This window comes from Mobula birostris, chromosome 12 (assembly GCF_030028105.1).
Source record: "Mobula birostris isolate sMobBir1 chromosome 12, sMobBir1.hap1, whole genome shotgun sequence".
NCBI lineage: Eukaryota > Metazoa > Chordata > Chondrichthyes > Myliobatiformes > Myliobatidae > Mobula > Mobula birostris.
The window spans coordinates 42,361,589-42,389,201 of NC_092381.1; the positions used below are offsets into that span (position 1 = coordinate 42,361,589).

Below are 27,613 nucleotides of genomic sequence, written 5' to 3' on the forward strand. Positions count from 1 at the left end.
TATTGCACATGGAAGCGCTCAAAAGGAAATTGGCTGAGATATGTTTATGCACGTTTTGAAACTGATAAAATTCTTTGAAGACTCAAATGCTTCATTCAATAATCAACTCAAGAATATTAGGCATGATGTTGCTTATTTGTCAGAATTATTCACCACATTTAATGAAATCAATCTTCAATTGCAATGAAAATATGCAAATCTTATCAAAATCAAATCAGTCTTCTCCACATTTCTTTTCAAGTTGGCCCTATCTAAGTGCAACGTTGGCTGTTGCGGCCTTTTCCAATTTCTAAGCTTCTGTGAGTTAGAAGAGAAAGAAAGAACATTGGATGATGATCTTCAGGTATAGTGTGGCCAGTGGGGTGAGCTGCATTAAGACATGTCAGAGAGATTTCCGGATCTTCTGTTCAGGAATGGAGTTATTACCCTATTCCAGATTGGGTAATAAATCCATTCCTGAACACCTGTAATGAGGAATTAACAGGGACGATGAAAGAAGAACTGATCTCGCTACAAGATGAAGCTGAGTTTCAAAAACTCCTACCAAGACTTCCAGTTGCAGAAAGAAATGATCTTGCACTGTGGAAAAATGTCAAGATGTTCTTTATTGCCTAACGTCGTATTTAGTGGAATATGGTTTCAATTCAGTTGCACAACTCCTTTCAAAGCAACAAAACAGACTGCAAGTTACTGAATTTGGGGATCTGAAACCAAGCCCATCCATCTCCTTGAAAGGTGAGAAAGGAATTAAGTAGTGAATAGCTGGACTACTAATGTACACTCTAAAATTGTTGATGAAAATTGTTTTTACTGTAATTAAATGTTATTTGCAGCTTTAAATAAATGTAAATAATTCTTGCAATTATTTGCCACCACTTTGAGTTTGCAAAACTCCTAGTTTATTTCACTGTTTAGTTTTTATGCAATGGCCCGATTGGGTGCTGTGCATATGGTCTGGGTGTCACGAGGGTAAACCAAAAAGGTCTGGGAATCTATACCGAAGCTCTTTACCTAGGATGCTGTTGAAAGTAGGTTTTCATTTGCACTGGTGTATACGCGTACTTAAGCATGTGACAATAAATTCGACTTTGTCTTATTATTTATTTCCAGCATCTTTAGCTCTACTCTCTTAAGATTCTTTCTGCTTATTTACTATAAAGCATTTCTTGGTTTTATGTCTTAACTTTACTAACCACTCATTGTTAATAATTTTATCATCCTATTTTTTTTCTCATTGTATCTATGTCTCTCATTTTCGTTTTTACTTCCACAAGCAACTTTTGCATCATTGTCGCAGCCCTATTTAACAAGTGATATCCTATTCTGAAGACAATGAACATATGACTCCCATTTTTGCTGCCACGTTACAACAGCGAACGTTTCAGTGCGCGAATAAATGAACCTCAATCTGCTAGGGTTAATTTTCCCGCCAGTCGCGCCGAGGTGAAAGGTAACCGGAAGTGATGTAAGGTGGGGTAAATAAAAAGCGGGAACAAGAGCCCTTTTTTTCCGCTGCCATATTTTGAACCGAAGGGGTTAGAAATCCAGTGAAATATCCGGAGTAATTTGTTGGCTCGGTTTATATTCTTCTCGTTCGGCTCCTGCGGATTCGTTTTAATTTATAGGCGGCAAGCGTATAGGATCCTGAAGGAGCGTTTGAAATGGCGGATCAGGAACCGAGCGCCTCCACGTCCAGCATCGCGGGCAGTGCCGAAGGGTGAGTGAGTGAGTGAGTGAAGGGGGAGTACGCAGCCCTGGCCCGGCCCGGTTCTGTCCTACCTCGCCGCCCCGGGCTGCGTCGGCAGGACGCGCGCTCTCTTTATCTTTCCAGGCGCCCACCGTATTCCGCTTGCAACCAGCTCGGAGTCACGGTCACAGTTCGGACAGCAGTCCGGTAAATGCACCGCTTCTGCTGGGCTGCCGCACTGTGCAAGTCCCCGTTTATTATCCCTGTCCTCCCAGTTTCATTCCGGATGACTGACACTTTTTTGTTTTGTCCGGAAAACGCGTCCCGATTATCGTCTCGCTAGCCGCGGTGTAATCTTGTAAACTTAAAAAATGGGTCCGTGGAAGTCGGCGTGATATTGTTTCGGGCGATCGGCAATGATTATTCCGAACATTCAAATCACGAGCAAACGAATTGTTATCATTTGCGCTTGAAAGTTTTTTTCCCCCCTCGTGAAACTGGCGGTTGAATCCGCTCTAAGTTTGATTGGTTGCATCTGTGAGTGATCCAATATGGATATTGTAGTTTCTGACCTGTTAGAAGGCGATGCACTACCATCGTGGAATTCAATTGCATTTTGAACATTGCCTTCGTTATTCCTCTACAGGAACTGGTATGTGGCTTTGCAGTCGCTTTTTAAAAAAAAATTCTATAGCGAGGTTGCATAGTGATTGCACTTAGAATTACAATTCCCCAATATCATAATATCGAAGTTGAATTGGTGACTGGACTGAAGTCTCCACGTTTTGATTCTGATGTGAGGCCTTAACTCAAAGCATCGCTACTTTCTTCCCTCCCCCGTCTGACAATCATTTACTCCAGCTGTTTGTTTTGCTGTCGATTCCAACGTCTGCATACTCTAATGTTACTGTAGCAATAGTTAGTGGTTGAGGTTTCACAAGGTTACTATTTTTCTTTTACAGTTGCAAGAAAGTTTGTGAACGGTTCGCAACTACCTGATTTTCTACATTAATTACTCATAAAATGTAGTTTTTCTTTCCATCTGAGTCACAATAATAGACAATCTGCTTAAGCTAATGATGCGCAAACATTAGAAATTCAGTACTGTTGCTGTTCTCCGTAGGAGTGGGCATCCTGCAAAGATCACATCAAGAGCACAATGAAGGAGTTCAAAAAGAACCCAGGGGTAACAACAAAAGACCTGCAGAAATCTGTAGAATTTGCTGAAGTCTCTGTTCATGTGTCCACTATAAGAAAAATACTGAACAAGAATGGTGTTCATAGAATGACACCATGGAAGAAACTACTGCCCTCTTTTTTTTTAAAAAAGAACCACATTGCTGCACATCTCAAGTTTGCAGAAGACCACCTGGATAATGCTTCTGGAACAATGTTCTCTGGACAAGTGAAATAGGAGGTGCACTTTTTGGCAGAAATGTACACTTCTATGTTTGGAGGAACAAGGGCCCTGCTCACCAACACCAAAACCTCATCCCTACTCTGAAGCATGGTGGAAGGAACATCATGATTTGGGGCTGCATTGCTGCCTCGGGGCCTGGACTGCTTGCAATTGTTGAGGAAATAACGAATTCAAAATAGTATCGACAGGAAAATGTCAGGGTAGTTGTCTGTCACCTGAAGCTTAATAGAAATTGAGTGATACAACAAGACAAAGGTTCAAAACACAAGAGTAAATCAGCAACAGAATAATTTAAAAAGAAAAAAAAATTGTGTTTTGGAATGGCCAAGTCAGTTTGGACCTAAACCCAATTGAGATGCTGTGGCATGGCCTGAAGAGGGCGGTTTATACAAGGTATCCCAGAAATATTGATGAATTGAAACAAGAGGAATGGTCTAAATTTCCTCCTTGCCGAGGTTATTGCTGCTAACGTTAAAAAAAAATCTCAGGGTTGTATGTGGTGACATGCATGTACTCTGATAATAAGTTTTACTTTGAACTTCAAAGGAGGTTCTGCCAGTTATTAAATATAAGCTTTAATACTACTTCCAGCCTGGACTGAATGAATAAACAATGTGTTCAATAAAGATGTGAAAAGTACAATTATTCTTGTGTTAGTAGTTTAGGCATATTGTTTGTCTATTAGTCTAATTCTGATGAAGATCAGACCACATTTTGAGTAATTAATGCAGAAAACCAGGTAATTGCAAAGGGTTCACAAACTTTTCCTTGCAACTATATACAAAATGTTTATTCTTTCTGGGTATTACTTTGCCTTAAGGACTAGATGAATTTTAGAACCGGGTATGCTGATGTGTGCATTCTGCTCCACCACCAATAAAATGGAATAAATTACTGCATAATGGGGGCAACCAAATGGGCTTTGTAGACTGTAGTTTAGGCAGGTCAATGTTCAGCGCCTTCATTTGGTTTAGCCAGACAGTTGTCTGGAGTAGTGTATTTATTGATTAGATGTTACCTTCATATTTCTGTGGTCTGGATAGAATTTCCATGGTTCTAGATGGCCATTAAAAGTTATAGTAGAAGATTTTAGCGTGAAAAGAAGGTCAAATGCCTCTTAAACCAGTCCAAAAACAATCTAGCTCATTATCCTTTGAGGTTGTTTTTTTTTTAAGCAGCATTCAGTTTCAGACTTGATAGGCTTGGTCCAAAGATGGACAAAAGAACAAAGTGCAGTTGACACTTTGACAGCAAGGTGCCTTGTGATGTATGGTAGTAAAGAAGTTTTAGTGAAAATGCAGTCCTGTATATTGCAAAAGATGGTGAAAGTCATTTATTCCTGCAGTCTGGGTTTAACCATTTTGGAACATTATAGCTCAGTGCAGGACCTTTGGCCCTTGATGTTGTGCTGAATTTTTAACCTACTCCAAGATCAATCTCGGTTGGTTCTCATTTTTGTGTAGGTTGTGGAAACTCTTTGGGATGTCATTGGATAAGTCTCATCTTGCTCAATGACTGAAATTCCATAATGTCTGAATTCGTGATTTTATAGAGATTCAATACCCAATTTTTACGTTTTCAGAAACAAGCATTCAGTGTCTCCTTGAAGCAAGACCTTGAATATTGATCAACCAAAGTAACTTGGAGAAGTAGAAGCAGTACGGTAGCCTTTATGCCAGCACTTCACTCAAAAAGAATATGGCTGTTTTTTGTTTTACCCCAGCAATACTTTTCTCATCAGTCTCCAAATCTCTTCAGGTTCTTGATACTTAAAGGGAAAAAAATTTTATCTGCATTGAATTTTCTTCTAGGGTCTTCTTGGATAGAGTTGCAATAATTCATTGTCTTGAGATGAAGAACAGTCATTAATAGCTGAACCCCTTGCTTTGAGATTGGCCCTGATTGTAGACGCCTCAGCCATGGGAAACACTCTGGGGGACAGTATTAATTAATACAGGACCTGTATTAATTTTGTATTTGTTTTGCAAAACATTAAATAAGTGTTCTATGAACATCACTGACGGTAACTTGACATGGATGACTTGATAGAAAAGCTTCTGCATCTGTAAGGAACAAATTGTATGTAGAACATAGAATATTACAGCACAGTGCAGGCCTTTTGGCCCAAGGTGTTATGCCAACCTTTTAGCTTGCTCTGATATCCATCTAGCCGTTCCCTCCTACATAGATCTCCATTGTTTTAACATCCTGATTGGGTGTTTCATGCACCTGCTACTGTGCAAAGAAAAAGAATTTGCCTCTGACATTTCTCTCTCCTCCCCCAATGTACTTTCCTCTGATCACCTTAAAATTATCTCCCCTTGTATTAAGCCATTTCTGCTCTGAGGAATAAATACTGGCTACCCACTTGAACTATGCCTCGTGTCACCTGCACCTTTAAGTAACCTCTTCATCTTCCTTTGCTCCAAAGAGAAAAGCCCTAGCTTACTCAACTTGTCTTCATAAGACATGCCCTCTACTCCAAATAGCACCCTGGTAATCTCTCTCTGTGCCCTGTCTAAATTTTCTACCTCCTTCTGTAATGAGGCACCAATTCTGAACACAACATTCTAATTGTGGTCTAATTAGAGTTTTATAGAGCTGTAACATTACTTTGTGGCCCTTAAACTCAAAACCCCAAATAAACATGCATGTTGGTGCACATGGCAGCATAGTCTCCATCTGTCTAGGTGCATGTAGCTCCACAATGCTTCAATATGTTTGCATCATAGCCTCTATTGACCTTTCTAAAAATTCACTCTATGCCATTGTGCTTTGGCTGCAGTGTATACCATCTCAAAGTGCATCGGTCATTTGCCTGACTGCTACGAAAGCATCTCTAAGCTCTTTGTAACCCAGGAGGACAAAGGGCAGCGTGTAGTGGAACTGTTCTAGCAGCACAAACTCCTGTCTTGAATATGTGTCTTCCTGTTCTTTTGTCACTACTAAGTCTAAATCCTGCAACTTGCCTCAGCATAGTTTTTGGAGTTGCTTCACCTAAGGAACTGCAGTAGTTCAAGGTGGAAGTGCACCAGCAGCTTAGAAACCAGGAATGGGCAGGAAGCGCTTACGTCCTAATTTTTAAAATATATATATATATATATATATATTAAATCCATTGTAGGCTTGTTGGTTGCAGGAATTCAACTGTTCATCTAGCTAATTTAAACTGTTTCCTTTTTGACAGTGTTGTCAATCTCCATGCTTGGAAAATAGATCCTGCTTGGCCCTTGAATTTTTTTTTGAGATAGAGCTTCACTAGTGAAAGCAAGATTGGCCAATGTTAACTGTCTTTGTAATCCCTTCAACTGCTGTCTGAAGACCCTTCCAGGTTTAGCGCTCTCGTCTGCTAAGGTTTAGTTCTTCTGTCTTTTATAATTTTATATAATCATTTTCTCTGAATTCCTCCTTCCCAAAGGAAAAAATCCTAGCCTAGCTAGTGCTGTTTCATAACTATACTTCAACCTGTGACATTTGAAATTTTCTTTACATCTTGTCTCTTATTATTCATGTGTGTAGCATTTGTTGGGGAAACTGTTGTTGGGGGAAGTGACAGATTCCAAGGAGATAATGGAGTGGGTACTGTGGATCTGTATTATTGCCTGCATCTCAGCGCACTGGTTCATGCGAGTTCCTGGCATAACAGCATGGAGCCTGAGATGTCTGTTATAAAAGCAGATGCTAAAAATCCAGAGTAACACACAAAATGCTGGAGGAACTTAGCAGGTCAGGCAGCATCAGTGTAAAGGAATAAAGAGTGGGCATGTCCTGGTGAAGGGTCTCAGCTGAAACACTGACCCCTTTCTGTAAATGCTATCTGACCTGCTGAGTTCCACCAGCATTTTGTATTACTGAGTTGTCTGTTAAAGTGAGTGTTTGGACTGGAGGAAAAAAATGCTATAATGAATCATATACTCTTCAGTGTGAATCTATTGTCTCTTGCTTTAAACTTGTATCAGCTTGTTTTTAATACCCATGGAAAATGGCTCTATACCCTATCTATATACCTTAAGGAGACAACGGGGTGACCCGTTGGGGCACCCTTTGAGAGAAGGGTAGTGCAGTCTGATGTGACCAGAATGAACATTAAATTTTCCTGAATGCTATTGGTATCGCTTTGCTTTGGAAACTGAAGTAGAAAACTTCAGTTTATTAAAGAAGAACAACACGTGGCAAAGCAAATATAGCTGCTCCTAATTTAACGGACACTTGATGGCATCATTTCTGGTTTATCTGCCACGCTTGTGCCTCTCGTCAGTCTGGAGACGCACAGCCCTTTCATCCCCCGTCTCCATCTCTCCTACTGTTTGTTGTTTGTCTCTGATTCTGGAGATGTGCATGCCTCTCCTCCTCTGTCTCTTCTTCTCTCATCTTTTTTTGTCCTGACTCTTTGATCCTGGAGTCGTGCGGCCCTGGCTTCATCCGATTCTTGTTCTCTCCTTCTTGCCACTTCCTGACGACGTTTGGCGTCATCTCTTGACCATAATGTCCCCCTTCCCTTTCCACGCAGCATAATTAGGCTGACCATTTTTTTTTACCCTAATGCTGAATAGAAGATACGAAGCAATAACACCAAAGGATGCTGATTATTCTTGAAACGCAAACACAAGGAAATCTGCAGATGCTGGAATTTCAAGCAACACACATAAAAATTGCTGGTGAATGCAGCAGGCCAGGCAACATCTATAGGAAGAGATACAGTTGACGTTTCAGGCCGAGACCCTTTGTCGGGACTAACTGAAAGAAGAGATAGTAAGAGATTTGAGAGGGGGAGGGGTGATCTGAAATGATAAGAGAATACGTGAGGGAGAGGGATGGAGCTAAGAGCTGGAAAGTTGATTGGCAAAAGGGATATGAGAGGATCATGGGATGGGAGGCCTAGGGAGAAAGGAAGGGGGAAGCCCAGAGGATGGGCAAGGAGTGTAGTGAGAGGGACAGCGGGAGAAAGAGGGGGGGGGAAGAGAGAGAGAGAAAATAAATAAATCACGGATGGGGTACGAAGGGGAGGTGGGGCATTAACGAAAGTTAGAGAAGTCAATATTCATGCCATCAGGTTGGAGGCTACCTAGACGGAAAATAAGGTGTTGTTCTTCTGACCTGAATGTGGCTTCATCTTGACAGTAGAGGAGGCCAAGGATAGACATATCAGAATGGGAATGGGACGTGGAATTAAAATGTGTGGGCACGGGATGATCCTGCTTTCTCTGGCGGACAGAGCGTTAGGTGTTCAGCGTAACGGTCTTCCAGCCTGTGTCGGGTCTTGCCAATATATAGAAGGGGACGTCGGGAGCACCGGACACAGAAAATCACCCCAGCCGACTCACAGGTGAAGTGTCGTCTCACCTGGAAGGACTGTCTGGGGCCCTGAATGGTGGTGAGGGAGGAAGTGTAAGGGCATGTGTAGCACTTGTTCAGCTTACAAGGATAAGTGCCGGGAGGGAGATCGGTGGGAAGGGATGCGGGGGATGATTGGACAAGGAAGTCGTGTAGGGAGCAATCTCTGTGGAAAGTGGGGGTGGGGGGAGATGTGCTTAGTGGTGGGATCCTGTTGGAGGTGGCGGAAGTTACAGAGCATTATATGTTGGACCCGGAGGCTGGTGGGGTGGTAGGTGAGGACAAGGGGAACCCTATTGCTAGTGGAGGATGGGGTGAGAGCGGATGTGCGTGAAATTGGAGAGATGCGTTTGAGAGCAGAGTTCATGGTGGAGGAAGGGAAGCCCCTTTCTTTCAAAAAAGGAGGATATCTCCTTCGTCCTGGAATGAAAAGCCTCATCCTGAGAGCAGATGCGGCGGAGACGGAGGAATTGCGAGAGGGGGATGGCATTTTTGCAAGAGACAAGATGAGAAGAGGAATAGTCCAGGTAGCTGTGAGAGTCTGTAGGCTTATAGTAGACATCAGTAGATAAGCTGTCTCAAGAGATAGAGACAGAAAGATCAAAAAAGGGGAGGGACGTGTCAGAAATGGACCAGGTAAATTTGAGGGCAGGGTGAAAGCTGGAGGCAAAGTTAATGAAGTCAATGAGCTCAGCATGCATGCAGGAAGCAGCGCCAATGCAGTCGTCGATGTAACGAAGGAAAAATGGGGGACAGATAACCGTATAGACTTGGAACATGGATTGTTCTACAAAGCCAACAAAAAGGCAGGCATAGCTGGGACCCATATGGGTGCCCATGACTACACCTTTAGTTTGGAGGAAGTGGGAGGAGCCAAAGGAGAAATTATTAAGAGTAAGGACTAATTCTGCTAGACGGAGCAGAGTGGTGGTAGAGGGGAACTGGTAAGGTCTGGAATCCAAAAAGAAGCGGAGAGCTTTGGGACCTTCCTGGTGGGGGATGGAAGTATATAGGGACTGGATGTCCATAGTGAAAATAAAAATAAAACAAAACTGTGGGGGCCAGGGAACTTAAAATCATCAAAAAAAAAAATTCAGAGCGTGAGAAGTGTCACGAACATAGGTAGAACGGGATTGAACAAGGGGGGATAAAACAGTGTCGAGGTATGCAGAAATGAGTTTGGTGGGGCAGGAGCAAGCTGAGACAATGGGTCTACCTGGACAGGCAGGTTTGTGGATCTTGGGTAGGAGGTAGAAATGGGAAGTGCAAGATGTGGGAACTATAAGGTTGGTAGCAGTGGTGGGAGATCCTCTGAGCGTATAAAATTGGTGATGGTGTGTGAGACAATGACCTGGTGCTCCTTAGTGGGGTCATGATCGAGGGGTAAATAAGAGGAGGTATCAGCGAGTTATCGCTGTGCCTTGGCAAGGTAGAAGTCAGTACGCCAGACTACAACAGCACCCCACTTATTGGTGGGTTAAATAGGTTAGGATTAGTACAGAGGGAGTGGAGAGCAGAGCGTTCGGAAGGAGTGAGGTTGGAATGGGAACAAGGTGTGGTGAAGTTGAGACAGTTATTCTCAATTATTCTTGATGTGGTTGGCGCTCTCCTAAATAGACGTGATATAGTCACCATTGTCCTTTGACTGCAGCAAAGGGTTTTATGCGTGTCTTGAAATACGTCATTACAATAAGATTTAATTATCTGTTATTGATGGGTGGCAGTTAGATCTGCCCCAATCCTGCACATGCTGATGGTGATTAGCAGAATGTGACCCTTCAAAATAGAGCTGCCCTGCCCTGCCCTTTTGCTCCGGTAGGTGTCGCTGCTGAGGCTGGCCATGTGCATGCGTCGGGCTGTCGCGTCTCGATTTCCATGATGGTGGATCAGCTTGCGGGTTAAGAGGGAGCCTGTTGAGTTTGGCGAATGAGCAATTTTATACAAATATATAAATAACCCTGAACTTTGCCTGCATTCTGTAAGTTAGCGCATTTTAATTTGATTTAGCCAAATCAAGTGCTACTGTAATGCACCGTTTGCACTAATTGGAGGTCACAGACAGCATGAGAGTTTTATTAGTATATAGGTAATCTTGTAAAGTTCTTGCAAACTTCAATCAGATCACCTCTTGGCCTTCTCAAAGGAAAATGAGCCCAGACTCCCAAAAGCCATCCACACAACATTCTGGTGAAACTCCTCTACACTCCAGTCCCTTATCTTCCATGAAGTATGGTATTGAGGTAGGTTATTTATGTTCATGTTGTATGGCAGAGCAGGCTCAAAGGATCAACTGGTGTTAATTCAATTCTTTTTTGTTATGTGGTCTGAAATTCAGAATGAGTGGTTTGTTGAAACCATCACTGCCTTCAAAAGAGTATGTTGCAGAAAGATTCTGATAAGAGACATGGGTCAGAGGAGCTTGAGGATGTTGTCAAAAGTTGTCTATTTATTGAAGGAAAGACTGGTTGAGCTGTAATTTTCTTGAGTATGAAGTTAAGTGGGTGATCGAATGGGATTTAAAATTATACAGTAGCTTTCCCATTCTCAGTGGCAGTTTACTTCATAGTTTAAGTAATTTGGAGATGGATTAGAGAAGTGAGAAATTAGCCTCGGGATTCTCTGGATCCAGAAATGCTCATTACATTTTAAAATTCCTTATCTTTTGAAATGCTATTGAAGTTTATTTTTGATGCTGTAACTATCTGCTCGAATGAGCATGGGAAGGTGAGCCATCACAGAAGAGATTTGCAAAATGGTTATCCTGGTCCATAAATGTCCCATTCTGTGAAATTGTCAAACTAATGCACAAGATGTAATCACTCTGTTCATCAGGTTGCATTGTGTATGTTGGCACAAAGATACAGCAATGTTCTGAATTGAAGTAGAAAGCCATTGATTCAGAATTGGTTTATCCAACATTTTAGCCTTTTCAGAACAGGAAAATACTCAAATCTTGTTGGATCCAAATGCAAATCTATTTTGTTCAGGTGCTTTAAGTTTAAACAGTTACCTCCTTAGCAAGTGTCACACTTGTCAACCACTCATGGGTTATTGTGCATATTGGGATTTAAATGTATGAAAGCTTGTCTAGTTTTTTCCTCTTTCTATCACAGTGGGCTGCTCTAATGCAGGGGTTCCCAATCTGGGGTCCATGGACCCCTCAGTTAATAGTAAGGCTCCATGGCATAAAAGTTGGGAACCCCTGCTCTAATGGGTCACTATTTAGGCAGTGATAATCAACAATGGATTGCTCCTGAAAAATTCTATTAAGAACCTTAGGATTTGCTTTTTTTAATGGAAGGTAATTGTGGTTTCATTTATTTTTAGATTGTGATTATGGGTTTTTAAAAAGCCAAAATAGATATTTCTCTCAATTTTCAAGTAGATATTCTTGTTTTAAGCATGTGGAAGTGGTAAATCCTTGTCAAAAACAGATTTGCTCAATTAACAACACCTTTTATTTTATAGAACTGATGGAGTGGAAGCTATGAAGTTACTTGGGGCTGGCAAAAGGCACATGGTAATGGAAGACTTTGCAGCAGCTGTCAATGCCTTTCAGGATGCATGCAGGCTGTTGTAAGTATATTGTGGTAGTTCATGGACGTAAATTGGTTTATTATTGTCACAAGTAGGGAGGCACACTGGGAAAAACTACATGCCAACCATAAAATCAGTTCATTATAACAGTACATTGAGGTTGTCCAAGTTAAAGTAGTAACAGTGTTGAAGCTACAGAGAAAGTGCAGACGGACAATAAGGTGCAAGGCCATAGTGAGAGAGACTGGGTGAAGAGTTCATCTTGTCACTCTAGGAAATTTTTCAAGAGTTCCCTAGTTAGACAGCAGGGTAGAAGCTGTCCTTAAGCCTAGTTTTACTTTAAGGGTTTTGTATCTTCTACTTGATGGGGGTGGGGGGGGGGGTGGAAGAATGTCTGGTGTTTTTGATTCAGGGCTACTTTACTGAATCAGGAGGAGGTGTAGACAGCCTGTCTGAAACTTGTGACCGTGAATAGAGTAAAACTGCTATTTGGGTATGTTTAGGACTTTACTGCCAGACTAGCAGATTTTTTTGAGATTACTGGTACTTAAGTGTTAAGACTGCAATACTTAATTTGCTCCACTTAACTGAAGCTTGCTTAACCTGGCAAGTTCCAATGAAGAATGGCATTTCAGGTTTTTGGTTTCAAGATGGGTGCCTTAATAGGTCATATATGCACAAGTTGTCTTTTGTGACATATCTTACTAATGTGTATTTATTGGGTTTGTTTGCTGTTCTGATTTGTGCATGAAAGTGATCTTTTCCCCTTTTTACAAACAACTAGGAGTACTGCACATGGAGAAATAGCTGATGAATGTGGAGAAGCCTACTTCTGTTATGGAAAAGCTCTTCTAGAGTTGGCAAGGTTAGTTGACCAATCTGATCACTAACATTTGGGAAGAAAATGGAACAAAACATGTCATTGGTTAAAAGCAATCAAAATACATTTTTTTAAGCCATGGTGGATTTTTTGCCTGTTAAGGATTTTCACTCATTTCTTCCCCACATCAATTTGTATAACATAGTCCCAACAGTTTTAAACATTATGTTCATTTAAAAAAAAATCAGCCATGAAGTAGATAATAAGCAGAAAGTTTAGAGGCTTTGGGTTTGAATCTGGATTAAATTGCTTCTGTTTCCATTTGGAATATGGGTCACATTTGTTTGGGTTCCTCAATCGTAGGTCTGATTGTTACAGTAGCTTTTTCTGGTATTGTTACAACTTGATGTAGACAGTTTGGGATAAAGGGATTTGAAAGAAAAATCTTACAGAATCTGAACTACAGAATACAGTTAATCTCTTGCAGAATGGAGAGGGGTGTGCTTGGCAATGCCCTTCAAGGAGTTCCTGATGATGAAGATGATGATGAGGATGAAGATGATCAAGAAACAGCAACAGCCGAGGGCCCCAAAATAGAAAATGCAGAGAATGTAGATGGTTAGTACCTAGAATTTTTTTTTGAGCGTTTAGAAGTTGCTTCAGTTTGGTACTTAAGCTTAGTTTATGCTGCACATTGTTTCTAGACCTACATGGAGCACAGTTTGGAGAAGAAGTGTTTGCTTTCCTTTTCTGTGGAACGATTTATTAAAAAAAAAAAAATTTGTGACAGGCACAATTTTATAATTAAATCGACTTTAAATATTGAACGGTTAATGTAAAGGTTGCTTGCTTGGCCAAAATTTATTTCGTGGGGTTGTATTAGTGAATCAAATGTAGGTTGACCTACATAGACTTTGCCTCTCAGTTTCTACAAAAACCTACTGCTGACTAATCTCAATTTATTATCAATCTGCCTCATTTGTGACTCTAAAGATTATAGCTGGGAACTTAACAAGCAAGGATACACATGTATTGAAAGATCAGGCACATGGAGGGGTGGTGTGGCTTTGTTGGTTTTTTAAAAAAAGAAATCAAATCCTTGCAGGTGACGTGGAATTGGAAGGTGTAGAATCATTGTGGATAGAGCTAAGGAACAGAAAGGTTTTAAAACTCCCTGATGGGAGTTGTATAGACCTCGCAAACAATAGTAAAGATGTGGCTAGAAATTACAAAGGGAGATAGAAAATGCACGTCAAAAGAGCAATGTTACAATAGTCATGGGGGGGGGGGTGGAATTTCAATATGCAGGTAGTTTGGGAAAATCAGGTAGATGCTAAATCCCAAAAGTGGTAATTTCTAGAATACCTACGAGGTGACTTTTTAGTGCTCATAGTTGAGCACACTATGGAATCACCTATTCTGGATTGGGTGTGTTTCAGTGAACTGGAATTGATTTAAAAAGTTGCAGAGAAAACTTACAGCACAATACATAGTCATACTTCATTGATCCTGGGGGAAATTGGTTTTTGTTACAGTTGCACCATATTTAATTAAATAGTAATATGTAAATTATGCCAGGAAATAAGTCTAGGACCAGCCTATTGGCATCAGCAAACTTACTAACCCATCCCTCCATTTCCTCATCCAGGTCATTTATAAAAATCACAATGAGTAAGGGTCCAAGAACAGATCCCTGAGGCACACTACTGGTCACTGACCTCTATGCAGAATATGACCTGTCTACAACCACTCTTTGCCTTCTGTGGACAAGCCAGTTCTGGATCCACAAAGCAATGTCCCTTTGGATCCCATGCCTCCTTACTTTCTCAATAAGCCTTGCATGGGGTACCTTATCAAATGCCTTGCTGAAATCCATGTACACTGCATCTACTGCTCTACCTTCAATATGTTTAGTCACATCCCTAATTAAAAAAAATTAATCAGGCTTGTAAGGCACGAACTGCTCTTGACAAAGCCATGCTGACTGTTCCTCATCATATTATACCTCTCAATGTTCATAAATCCTGCCTCTCAGGATCTTCTCCATCAACGTACCAACCACTGAAGTAAGACTCACTGGTTTATAATTTCCAGGGCTATCTCTACTCCCTTTCTTGAATAAGGGAACAACATCCACAACCCTCCAATCTTCCGGAGCCTCTCCCGTCCCCATTGATGATGCAAAGATCATCGCCAGAGGCTCAGCAGTCCTTGCCTCCCAGAGTAGCCTGGGGTACATCTCATCTGGTCCTGGCGACTTACCCAACTTGATGCTTTCCAAAAGCTCCAGCACATCCTCTTTCTTCACATCTACATGCTCAAGCTTTTCAGTTCATAATCATAGTCATACTTTATTGATCCCAGGGGAAATAGGTTTTTGTTACAGTTGCACCATAAATAATAGTCATAAAACCATAAATAATAAGTAGTAATAAAACCATAAATAGTTAAATAGTAATATGTAAATTATGCCAGGAAATAAGTCCAGGACCAGTCTATTGGCTCAGGGTGTTTGACCCTCCAAGGGAGGAGTTGTAAAGTTTGATGGCCACAGGCAGGAATGACTTCCTATGATGCTCTGTGTTGCATCTCGGTGGAATGAGTCTCTGGCTGAATGTACTCCTGTGCCCAACCAGTACATTATGTAGTGGATGGGAGACATTGACCAAGATGGCATGCAATTTGGACAGCATCCTCTTTTCAGACACCACCGTCAGAGAGACCAGTTCCATCCCCACAACATCACTGGCCTTACGAATGAGTTTGTTGATTCTGTTGGTGTCTGCTGCTCTCAGCCTGCTGCCCCAGCACACAACAGCAAACATGATAGCACTGGCCACCACAGACTCGTAGAACATCCTCAGCATCATCCGACAGATGTTAAAGGACCTCAGTCTCCTCAGGAAATAGACGGCTCTGACCCTTCTTGTAGACAGCCAGTCATCACTGCAAGTCATCACTATAATCACCAAGATCCTTTTCCATAGGGAATACTGAAGTAAAGTATTCATTAAGTACCTCTGCTATTTCTTCTGGTTCTGTACACACTTTACCACTGTCACACTTGATAGGTCCTACTCTTTCATGTCTTATCCTCTTGCTCTTCACATACTTTTAGAATGCCTTGGGGCTTTCCTTAATCCTGCCCACCAAGGCCTTCTCATGACCCCTTCTGATTCTACTAATTTCCTTCTTAAGCTCCTTCCTGTTAGCCTTGTAATCTTCTAGATCTCTAACATTACCTAGCTCTCTGAACCTTTTGTAAGCTTTTCTTCTTGACTAGATTTACTACAGCCTTTGTACACCACGGTTCCTCTACCCTACTATAACTTCCCTGTCTCATTGGAACATACCTATGAGCACTCCACACAAATATCCCCTGAACTTTTGCCACATTTCTTCTGTACCTTTCCCTGAGGAACCCTTAAGGAACAGTGATCATAATATTATAGAATTCGCCCTGCAATTTGAGAGACAGAAGCTGAAGTCTGATGTATCACTATTACAGTGGACTAAAGGGAATTACAAAGACATGAGAGAAGCTGGCCAAAGTTGATTAGAAGTGATTGCTGGCAGGGGTGACAGCAGAGCAGTAATGGTTGGAATTTCTGGGAGCTATTTGGAAGGCACAGGATAAATGCATCCCAAAGAAGTATTCTAAAAATAGGACGATGCAACTGGCTGATAAGAGAAATCAAAGCCAACATAAAGGCCAAGGAAGGCATATAATAGAGCAAATATTAGTGGAAAGTTAGAGGATTGGGAAGCTTTTAAAAACCAACAGAAGGTAACTTTTATATGGGGGGAGGTTGGGGGGGGAGATAGAATACAAAGGTAAGCTGGCCAATAATATTAGAGGATACCAAAAGTTTCTTCAGATATAAAGAACAAGAGGCAACAAATAGATACAAGACCAATGGAAAATTATGCTGGAAAGGAAGTAAGGGGGTGGGGTGGGGGGCCGCAAGGAAATGACAAACTGAATCCGTATTTTACATCAGTCTCCACTGTGGAAGATGAGCAGTATATATGCCAGAAGTTTAAGATTGTCGTGGGCAGAAATGAGTGAAGTTGCCATTACTAGGGAGAAGGTGCTTGGAAAACTGAAAGGTCTGCAGATATGTAAGTCAGCCGGACCAGATGAAATATACCCCAGGGTTCTGAAAGAGCTGGCTAAAGAGATTATGAAGGTATTCGTTATGATCTTGCAGGAATCACTAGATTCTAGATGGTTCTGGAGGACTGGAAAATTGCAATTGTCACTCCACTCTCCAGGAAGGGAGAGAGGCAGAAGGGAAATTATAGGCCAGTTAGTCTGACCTCAGTGGTTAGAAAACGTTGGAGTTGATTGTTAAGAATGTGGTTTAGGGGTACTTGGAAGCACATGATAAAGTAGGTTGTAGTCATCATTGTTTCCTGAAGGGAAAATCTTGCCTGACAAAACTGAAAGAATTCTTTGAAAAAATAACAAGCAGGATAGACAAAGGAGAATTGGTTGTTGTTGTTTACTTGGATATTCAGGAGACATTTGACAAGATGCCACACATGAGGCTGCTGCACAACTTAAGAGCCCATGGAATTACAAGAAAGCTTTTAGCATGGATAGAGCACTAGCTGATTTGTGGGAGGCAAAGAGAGGGAATAAAGGGAGCCTTTTCTGGTTGGCTGCTGGTGACTAGTAGTGTTTTACAGAGGTCTGTTGGGACTGATTCTTTTTACGTTGTGTGTCAATGACTTGGATGATGGAATTGATGGTTTTGTGGCCAAGTTTGTATATGATGAAATATAGCTGGAGGGATAGGTTGTGTTGAGGAATCAAAGGAGGCTTGGATAGATTAGGAGAATGAGCACAGCAGTGGCAGATGGAATAGTGTGGGGAAGTGTTCATGCATTTTGGTAGAATAAATATGTATAGTCTATTTTATAAATGTAGAGACAATTCAAAATTCTGAGGTGCAAAGGGACGTGAGCTTCCTCGTGCAGGATTCCCTAAAGGTTAATTTGAAGGCTTAGTCGCTGGTAATAAAGGCAAGTGCAATGTTAGCATTTATTTTGTGAGGACTGGAGCATACAGTTGCAAAAAGTTTGTGAACCCTTTGCAAATTTTTTGCATTAATTACTCAAAGCTGTGGTCTGATCTTCATTTAAGCCACAATAATAGACTAATAATCTGCCTAAGCTAATAACACACAATCAAGAGAAAATCAGTAGATCCTGGAAATCCAAGCAACACACAATATTGGAGGAACAGGCCAGGCAGCATCTCTGGAAAAGAGTATAGTCAATGTTTCAGGCTGAAACCTTTTACAAACCTATTTGGAGTCTGATGTTCCAATCAAGGGATGATATTAGAGGTGAGGGTTGTAGAGGTAGCCTGCTGTATAGAAAAGACAAAGTTGGGTTAATGACAGAGCCTGTTCTTCTCAAGATAGATCTGTTTATGTGCACTGTGCCTCGATCAGACTTTCAGAGGACCTTAGAAGAATTGTAGTGTTACATGAAGTTGGAAAAGGCTGTAAAAGCATTTCTAAAGACCTGAGTGTTCATCAGTCCACAGTAAGAGAAATTGTCTACAAATGGAGGAAATTCAGTACTGTTGCTACTCTCCCTAGGAATGGGTGTCCTGCAAAGATTGCACCAAGAGCACAATGAACAATGCTAAAGGAGTTCAAAAAGAACCCAAAGGTAACAGCAAAAGACTAACAGAAATCTCTAAAATTTGCTAAAGTCTCTCTGTGTCCACTCTAAGAAAAACACTGAACAAGAATGGTGCTCATGAAGAACACCACGGAGGAAGCCACTGCTCTCCAAAGAAAACACTGCTGCACAAATTTTCAAAATACCACCTGGATGTTCCACAATGCTTCTGGAACAATGTTCTGTGGACAGATGAGACAGATGTTGAGCTTGCGTACTGTTTGGAGAAAACAAATGCGTACTGTTCGGAGGAAAAGGGCACTGTACACCAACACCAAAATCTCATTCTAACTGAAACATGGTGGAAGGAGCATCATGATTTGGGGCTGCATTGCTGCCTCGGGGTCTGGACAGCTTCCAGTTGTTGAAGGAACAATGAATTTAAAATTGTATTAGACATTTTACTGGTGAATGTCAAGGTAGCAGTCTGTCACCTGAAGCTTAATAGAAGTTGGATGATGCAACAAGATAATGATTAGAGAACAGAAGTGAATAAACAACAAAATGGTTTAAAAAGAAAATTTGTGTCAGAATTCAGACCTTAACCCAATTGAAATACTGTGGCATGACCTGAAGAGAGCTGTTCATGCGAGGTATAGTACAGGTTTCCCCCGCCATCCGGAGGTAGAGTGTTCCTATGAAACAGTTCATAAGCTGAAATGTCGTAAAGCGAAGAAGCAATTACCATTTATTTATATGGGAAAATTTTGTGAGCGTTCGCAGACCCAAAAAATAACCTACCAAATAACACACACAACCTGAAATAACAGTAACATGGTAAAAGCAGGAATGATATGATAAATACGCAGCCTATATAAAGTAGAAATAATGTATGTACAGTGTAGTATCACTTGCGGGAATCGGGAGGACAGTGCTGAGCACACTAATGATGGTGAGACTGAGTTGGCGGTTGGGGTTGTGCAGTGGTCCCCACCCTCCGGGTAGCGAGTCGATACTGATCAGTGAAGCATGCAGGAGTACAGCGGTAGCCGGGAGGCACACAGCACTTTTAAGAAAAAAGCCAAAATAAACATGCTAATTAATTATGTGCCACCCGGCACGTAAATGTCGGCCCAGATCAGAGGTGATTGCCAATTGCATTGCCTCTGATCTGGGCCGACAGTTACGTGCTGGGTGGCACCTAAATAATCAGCATGTTTATTTTGGCTTTTTTCTTAAAGATGTGCTGTGTGCGTCCTGGCTACTGCTGCATTCTCCGTGAATCGGTATCTGTCCACGGCCTGGGGTTTGGGGTGGTGGGACACTGGGGTGTCGTCTATTTCCATTAGGGCAGGCAGCTCATCTTCTATGATTGCCCGCCATGGATGTCGAAGGTCGAGGTTTGTTGTCTGCTGTGGCCGATGTGGAAGGCTTGCTTGACTGCTTAGCCTTGTGCATTTTTAGATCATACAGTTCTTTGTACGGACTCAAACCATCCTACAAATATGCCCTAAACCGACGTACCCTTATCATTACTCATTCAGTTTCAATTGTTATCCTTTCCTCTTCCAATTGCATCAGCTCTTCATCTATCAGTGCTTGGTCATGGGATGCTAAAACATCTTCAACATCATCTTCATCAACTTCCCCAAGCCAAACTCACTTTGTCCTTACTTCATTGACCACGATCGAAAGACTTAATTATGTCTAGTTTTACGCTAAGTGTAACACCCTTACGAGCTTCTTTTAGGCTTTTCCGATACCTTAGAACTCATCTTGCAAACGGCTGCTCACGGGCATGTGTTTAAGCAATGCCGGCTAGACTGCCGTTCCAAATCCGGGGAGAGCAGCTGTTATGGGCGCGTGCTGCCTTTTATTGTGCGCTGCCTTTTTTCGTAACAGTGAAAACACCTTCTGTTAGTGAAAACAGGGAACTAATGTAGGTCTTTCGTAACAGTGAGGTTTCGTAAAGCGAACGTTTATAAAGTGGGGGACACCTGTATCCCAGAAATATTGATGAACTGAAATAGTTTTGTATGGAGGAATGGTCTAAAATTTCTCCTCACTATTTAAGTCTAATCTGCAACTACAGGAAATATTTGAAAGTTATTGCTGCTACAGGAGGTTCTACCACTTATTAAATACAGGAGTTCACTTACTTTCTTCAGCCTGGACTGAATGACTAAACTGTATTCAATAAAGACATGAAAAGTACAATTGGTTGTGTGTTGTTAGTTTGGGCAAATTGTATTTGTCTATTGTGACTTGTATAAAGATCAGACCACAGTGAATAATTAATGCAGGAAACCGGGTAATTGCAAAGGGTTCCCAAACTTTTTCTTGAACTGTAAAAGCAAAGATGTAATACTAAAGGCTTTAGAAGGCACTGGTGAATTTGAAGTATTGTGAGCAGTTTTGGGTGCTCACCATACTCCCAAGTGTTCTGATAATGGAGAGGATTCAAAAGAAGGTCATAAGCTTGTCATATGAGGAGCATTAATTTAGAAGGGGGGGGGGAATCTCATCGAAACATATTGAAAGGCCTCGATAGAGTGGATGTGTAGAGGATGTTTCCTCGGTGGGGAGTCTCTGAGCAGAGGGCACAGCCACAGAATAGAGAGGTGTCCATTTGGAATGGAGATGATAATTTCTTCAGCCAAGAGTGGTGAATTTATTGCCACAGGTTGCTGTGGAGGCCAAATCATTTTTTTATATATAAGGCAGAGATTGGTAGATTCTTGATTAGTCAGGGAATGAATGGTTGTGGGGAGAGGGCTAGGGGTGGAATGACCAGCCATGGTGAAATTTCAGAGCAGACTTCATTAGCCAAATGGTGTAATTCTGCTCCTATATCTTAATGGTCTCATCCTGTGTTTTTTTTTCCCACTTTGATCACCTTTTCAATTGTGACTATTTTTTAATTTGCTCATACCAGTCTTGGGAATTCCAATTTTGTGCATTTTTCCCTTAATGCATGTAGAAAAAGAGAGGGAAGAATTGAGGGAACAGGTCTATGCAGCACTAGCTGAAGCCAATGTACAAGTTGAAAACATTTCTAGTGATGAGGATGTAGACCATGAAGAAGGAATAAATCCTCCAGAGAAAGCTGATAAAGTGAACACTCTTGCAAAGGAGCTCCAGACAACTCAAAGTGAAATAAGGATGGAAACTGAATCCTTGGATGACCTCGATAAGGATGGTAAAAGTGAACCAATGGCTGAAGTGGGTTCTCATCAGGAAGATGTGGAGAAATTTCCAGAGGACAAAAACATTTTGGCTGAAGAGATTATTGTGCCAGAAGATGGGGATGAGAAGGCAATTACTGATGCATCAGTGGAAAGTGGTAAAATTGACCTCGAAAGAAAAATCTGTCTTCCTTTGGAAAAAGACACCCAAAAGGTTCAAGACAAATTGAATGAGAAACCAGCACAAGAGAACATCAAAGGTGCCGACAGTGAAGGAAACAAAGTCACGGAGAAGACTGATAGCAAGCTAGAGGATGGAACTACAGGATGTGAGGAACCAATGGATGAGGGTGAAGGTATAAACTAAAGGACAAGTGTTCTGATTAACAAATTGGGTAAAATGGCACAAATCTCTTAAACTCTTTTGCATTCTTTTGTAAAACTTCCTACTTAATACTAACTATGAAGAGCATGGAGGAAAGTGGTATTTTTAAATGCTTACTATTTGCTGGGATAAAACTGACATCACGGGAGTTGCAAACTTTGTCACAAATCACTGGTGTATGGTTCTTTTTGTTTTAAACATTTGTGTGGTATATTGTGCCTTTAGTGGAAAAGTCTAATAATTCGAAGTGGCTTTAACTTTGCATTAACTTGTGATTCAAATGAATTAAAGGCCCAAGACCAACACTTAAGTCATAAGATTGTAATTTCCAGGGACAAGTTTAGTGGGTTACATAGTTAAATATTGTTTTGTTCTGCAGCATTGGGAGCTTTTGTAAAATGGGATTAAGAATTGGTCAAAACATTTCTAGATACTGGCTGTGGTACTTGTTCAGTATTATTCTGGCACTTCATCCTTTGGACAAAGTTCCTGGGTAGAAAAGTCTAGGTATTAAATTTAATTGAAGGACTTCTCTAAATTAAGTGACCAACCAATAATACAGCCAACTTCTATTATCACAAATTTTAAGCTCTACTTCCTAATTTACAAAATTTCCAGGTGCTCATGCAGCAGATGCTAGTGAAGGTGACGATGAGAATGAAGAAACTACAGAAAAGGTGGGTTTAATGCTTTATCTACAAAATCTATCTGAGATTTTAATCTGGAATTTAAAAAATCAACTATTTGTTACAGGATGGTGAAAGTGAAGAGGTGGACAATTTGCAGTTAGCTTGGGAAATGCTTGAATTGGCAAAAATCATCTTCAAAAGGTAAATTTTCAGTATTTGGACTTTTAAATTTTATTTCTGAATAAGAATTGAGTACTTGTTGCACAAATCAGTTTACTTGTAATCTACATCACTCAATTTTGGTCAAATTTTCAGACAGGAAACCAAAGAAATACAACTCTGTGCGGCACAGGCTTACCTGAAGTTGGGTGAAGTGGGAATAGAATCTGGTAGGTTGAAAAACCTGTGGTCTGTGTTGGAAAAATTTTGGCATTGAGCAAGCTGAACATGAGGTTTATCATGTATTGCATTGGGTAGAATAATAACTACTGATTGAAATTTTTTTTCTGTTCTAGAGAACTATGTACAAGCTATTGAGGATTTTAATGAATGCCTGACCATTCAGGAAAAACACCTTGATCCACACAACCGGCTGCTGGCGGAGACCCATTACCAACTGGGGCTAGCATACAGTTTTAATAATCAACATGATTTCTCTCTGAAGCACTTCAAAGAGTCTTTCAGTGTTATAGAGAAAAGGTTAGGTAAGGAAAATAAACTTTCATTCAAACTTAAATTTTATGCCCTGTTGTCAAAAGAAGCTGGTTTTCATGGTTCCAGTAGGGATTGTGTTACTAGCCTAATGAGGTGTCCAGTTTTAGTTTACCAGATAAATTCCAAATGCAAAGTTCATTAAGCTGTTTCTAGGGTTGGAATGATGGAATTGTTCTGTTGGGAGATTAACCAGCAAGGTTAATTTAAAAAAAGTGAAATTGGAGGTCATAAACAAGAGCTTATGTCAATATTGGAAATCCACACAAAATACTGGAGCAACTCAAAGTCGGGAGAAGAATATGCTGTTGATGTCATGGGCCAATACTCATCAGGAAATGAGGTGATTTAAACAGAAAATAGAGCAGTTCACACTGGTTAACGATTGGAAAAGGGTCCTATTCTCAGGATATAGGGTGTGCCATCTAAGCTTAAAATTTCTGGTTGCATTGAGAAATCTTTGACACTTTTCCTAAAGGGTCGAATGCCCACTTGAAGCCAGAGATTTTTGGTAGGGAGGATGTACCAAAGGCATAGCAGTAGGCAAGAAAATTCTGTTCATGTCGTTTTTGCCCTTGGTTGGGGAACTTGTGGTTTGAGTGAGTAACTTGTGGCTACCAACCACTTGATTTTGGTGATGTTGGGGAAGAATTGTATTGGCCTTCAAGATTTGTGCTTTATTTGCAGCTATGTTAACAGAAAGAATTGAAAAAGCAGAAGAGAAAGGCAAATCGCCAGCAAAAGATAATGAGACAGTTTCTGAAGATAAGCAGGAAGTTGAAGAACTTAAAGAGCTGTTACCAGAAATAAAGGCAAAAATTGAAGATGCAGAAGAATCCAAAGATGGGAAAGCAACTAAGGCACTTCAGGAAACCTTGGTCAGTGTTTGTGTATGCAATTCATTAACTGGCAGGCTCTACACGACTAGTGTCTGAATAGAATGATGTGAAGCTCTTTAGTGGCTTATCATTCAGTTATAGTGTGTGTGTATATATTTTTTTTTAATCCAATTTTCCATGCCTACGTTTGAAATCATTTGATTTGTCTCACTTGAGTCTTGTGTTCACTGTTCATTATTGGATTTAACTGGTACGATTTATATTAGCAACTTGGCTTTGGATTCTCTTCAGTTGAGAACATGTTCATTTCTTAATCAATTTAAAGGTTGCAACATTAAGCTAATTTTCTTTGCAGACAATTCTGTCCTGTGTACAGACCAAAACTCTATGTGGTTCTTGCGTTCTGTAAGAGAATCCATTACAAATGCCATGTTATCCTGTTTGGAGTTGTAATTAAATAGCAATACAATTTGCAATTTATCACTTTACCTAATAATCCTACTGTTCTTTATTTCCTAAAGTGCAATTTTTTGTCATTTAATTTCACAAAGTTTATTTTCTGTATTAGCTTTACCCTAGTTTATACTATGAATTTCTTTTATTAGTCAAGAACAACAGCATTTCCGGTGACAGAAGGCATCGCAAACAGTGCTCCAACATCAGCTGTGAGTATTTGTACTATATCTTCACTACAAATGTTCTGTAATTCTTTGGGTAGATTGTTAATATTACTTGTCTGAATTTTGTAGATTCAGGCTGGAAAAACGGGTGAAGCACCTACATCAAGTTCAAATTCTGTATCCAACATCTCTCACCTAGTAAGGAAGAAGGTGCGTTTATTATTTGAACTGTTCTGTTTGGAATTGTTGTAACTTTTCTGTGCCATGGTTGTATGTTTTAGACAAGTTTGTTGCACAAGAATTGGATTGTCGGCAAACTGGCTAAACAACCTTTAAATATACACTAGTTTTAGAAAAGGGGGTTTTAGCTTGCCAATGGATATGGAGAGACTAGAGGAGGAGGATGTAGTAAATTTCATTTTTTTTAAAACTATGCCATTTTTAGGCACTTAAAGACACCCATCTGTACTTCAGGTTGGCTGTGAAGATTCATTGCTCCTGAAATAAGTCAAGAGTTCGTCCCATCCAGCCCCCTATTGCCTCAGTTCAGTTAAAGGAGGTACTTTAATTTTTCCATGTCTAGTCTCATGGAAATCTGGTTAATAAAGTAAAATAGAGTTATTGCTCACACCTAAGTAATTGAATAGTTGTGACAACTTGCCTTTGTATGTGAAGCCCTGAATTTGACATCTTCCCTCCTATCAAAAATACAGAAAACCAAATTGCCCAAATCAATAATTTGTTAAAAACTAACTGAAGGACAGTGTGACTAACTTGTGAAATTGTAGAATAAAATTTTTTTCATGGCATCTATAAAGTTCCTGTATTGAAAATGCAAGGGAAAAAAAAATAGCAATTTGTAATTTGGACTGTTCTTTAATCACGTGGTAGTATGGATGTGTATAGAATGTTTAAGTAAAAATATTTACAATTCTCAAGTCCTCATTACAGAGGAAGCCAGAAGACTCTGAGAGGGACACTAAGGATCCTAAAAAAGCGAAGCAGGAGGAGTCTTCAGTGAATGGTGGCTGTGGTGATGCCCATGACAAGAATGGAGTTCCTGCGAAAATGGAAGTGAGTTTTTGTATCCATTGGATTTTTATACCTGTCTTCTCTTGCTCTCATATCCTATTACTTTGGTTTAATTTTTATATTTACCCATAAATCATTGCAGTATTGAAAGTTGTCTAACTACATTGTGATAATGATCCAATATCTGAAAATCAAAACAGTTTTGAAACGGGTGTATGCCAAAACAATAATACTTCAAAACAAAATTTTGTAGTTGGCTGAAGCTTTAATCTCATCTTTATCTCAAAGATGACACCTGACTTTATAGTATTACTGTGGTGTAATTGTATTTGGGGTATTCTGACTCAAAATTAACTTTTTCTTAAGCTATTGCTATTCGGTACAACATACTGTATGTACAATGTTGTCTACATTTTACCAAGAAGGATGGGCTTATTAAATTAACATGTCGGTGTGGAGGTAATTGACTTAGTAACATGCTACCTGTGCATTTTGGTAAACTAAATCTGATTTGTATATCTAATGAAAAGATCTTTCCCACTTGATGGTGTGTATATTTCTCCCCCCCCCCCCCCCCCCCCCCGGAGTCATGACTTATACATTGAAGAAAGGGAAAATCTTGACATTCATTGATCAAGAGTCAAAAGCATGACATATACAAAGTATATATTTGAAAATTCAGGTGGAAAACTGAATTTGCAACTGGCAATGACTGTTGTATTTGCAATAACTTGTAAACTGGTAAGACTGACTGTAAAGGCTTGTGTGGTCTGTTGTGTGCAACTAATTACTTTTTCTTCTTTTCAGTCAGAAGAAATTGCTTCACCAAAGAAATCTGATCCAGAAGCTCAAAGTACGAGTTAATATTTAGATGGTTGGCATACTCCTCCACATACAGGACTGTTTTTGTATATAATGTATTTTTGATTGGCTTTTTGAACTTTTTGTAACATTGTGGAAATCTTCAATAAAGATGTCATTTGCAAATTTGGGTCTCAGTTAACAAACAGCTTTGGGTGCCTAAACTTTGAGCTTTAAGTGTTTCTGGCCCCAGCCTACAACACTTGTAATAACTTGAACACAAAATATCATTTAGCTTGCTATTGTCACCAGGAAGTCAGTAATAAGATTTATTCCAGTTTGTTTGGAATATTTATGGCCAATGACGCAATGGATGTTTTATCTGGCAAAAAAGATCTTGGCCAGTTAATGTGTATCTCTGAAATGGTAGAGGATATGGGATTATCTTGCATCTGAATATGTTCAGTTTCTGATTACATTTTTCAATATGGCAGCAGCACGTTGCTAGAAATTGTAGCCTTAGGGTGTGCAGTAACTTTGGTGTTCAGTAAGTCTGAGTATGATGGTTACAAAGAGCTGGAATAACTGGCTTTCTTGGTTTTCCTTCCCTTCACTGTTCTAAAATTTGAAATTGCCATGTACAAATATAAAACTAGAGCTACATGAAAATCTGAATTCACCAATTCTCCAGTAGTAAGGGTACTCGGCCAAAATGTGGACAATAGACAAGAGCACATTCCAAAACATTTGGGTTCAGTTTCATTTGTAGATGGCCTGTTGCTTATTCCAGATGTTTAAATTTGTAGTTGCTAAAATTCAAGTTACTTAAGCACTGTCCATTTTGCTACTTGAATTGGGTGGCTGGTATTTGATTGAGATTTCTACAAACCAAAGACCATAAGTTGATCCCATAATTCAACATTAAGTGAATTTCATACAGATCCTAATCCGCTTGCGTTTTTTATTTTTTGCTTCA

General features: G+C 40.3%; 1 protein-coding gene across 2 annotated transcripts; it reads left to right on the forward strand.

Moving 5' to 3' along the window:
* Positions 1-1,463: 1,463 nt before the first annotated feature.
* nasp (nuclear autoantigenic sperm protein (histone-binding)) lies at positions 1,464-26,819 on the forward strand. 2 transcript variants are annotated; one of them, XM_072273682.1, is made up of 13 exons: positions 1,464-1,717; positions 11,910-12,017; positions 12,763-12,843; positions 13,286-13,416; positions 22,624-22,682; positions 22,759-22,835; positions 22,950-23,023; positions 23,150-23,338; positions 24,033-24,223; positions 24,790-24,849; positions 24,934-25,014; positions 25,744-25,878; positions 26,644-26,819. In XM_072273682.1, the coding sequence occupies exons 1-13, from the start codon at positions 1,662-1,664 to the stop codon at positions 26,698-26,700; spliced, it is 1,299 nt and encodes a 432-aa protein (XP_072129783.1). In that variant the 5' UTR covers positions 1,464-1,661; the 3' UTR covers positions 26,701-26,819. The 2 variants fall into 2 exon arrangements, with proteins under 2 accessions (XP_072129783.1, XP_072129784.1); XM_072273683.1 differs by having other exon boundaries at positions 25,756-25,878.
* The last annotated feature ends 794 nt before the right edge of the window (positions 26,820-27,613 follow it).

Bases quoted from the DNA above. Each gene is read 5' to 3' on its own strand.
- nasp (XM_072273682.1), top strand. From the start codon at position 1,662: ATGGCGGATCAGGAACCGAGCGCCTCCACGTCCAGCATCGCGGGCAGT. The intron at 13,417-22,623 runs GTTAGTACCTAG...CAAAATTTCCAG, and splicing joins AAATGCAGAGAATGTAGATG to GTGCTCATGCAGCAGATGCT. The intron at 25,015-25,743 runs GTGCGTTTATTA...ACAATTCTCAAG, and splicing joins CTCACCTAGTAAGGAAGAAG to TCCTCATTACAGAGGAAGCC.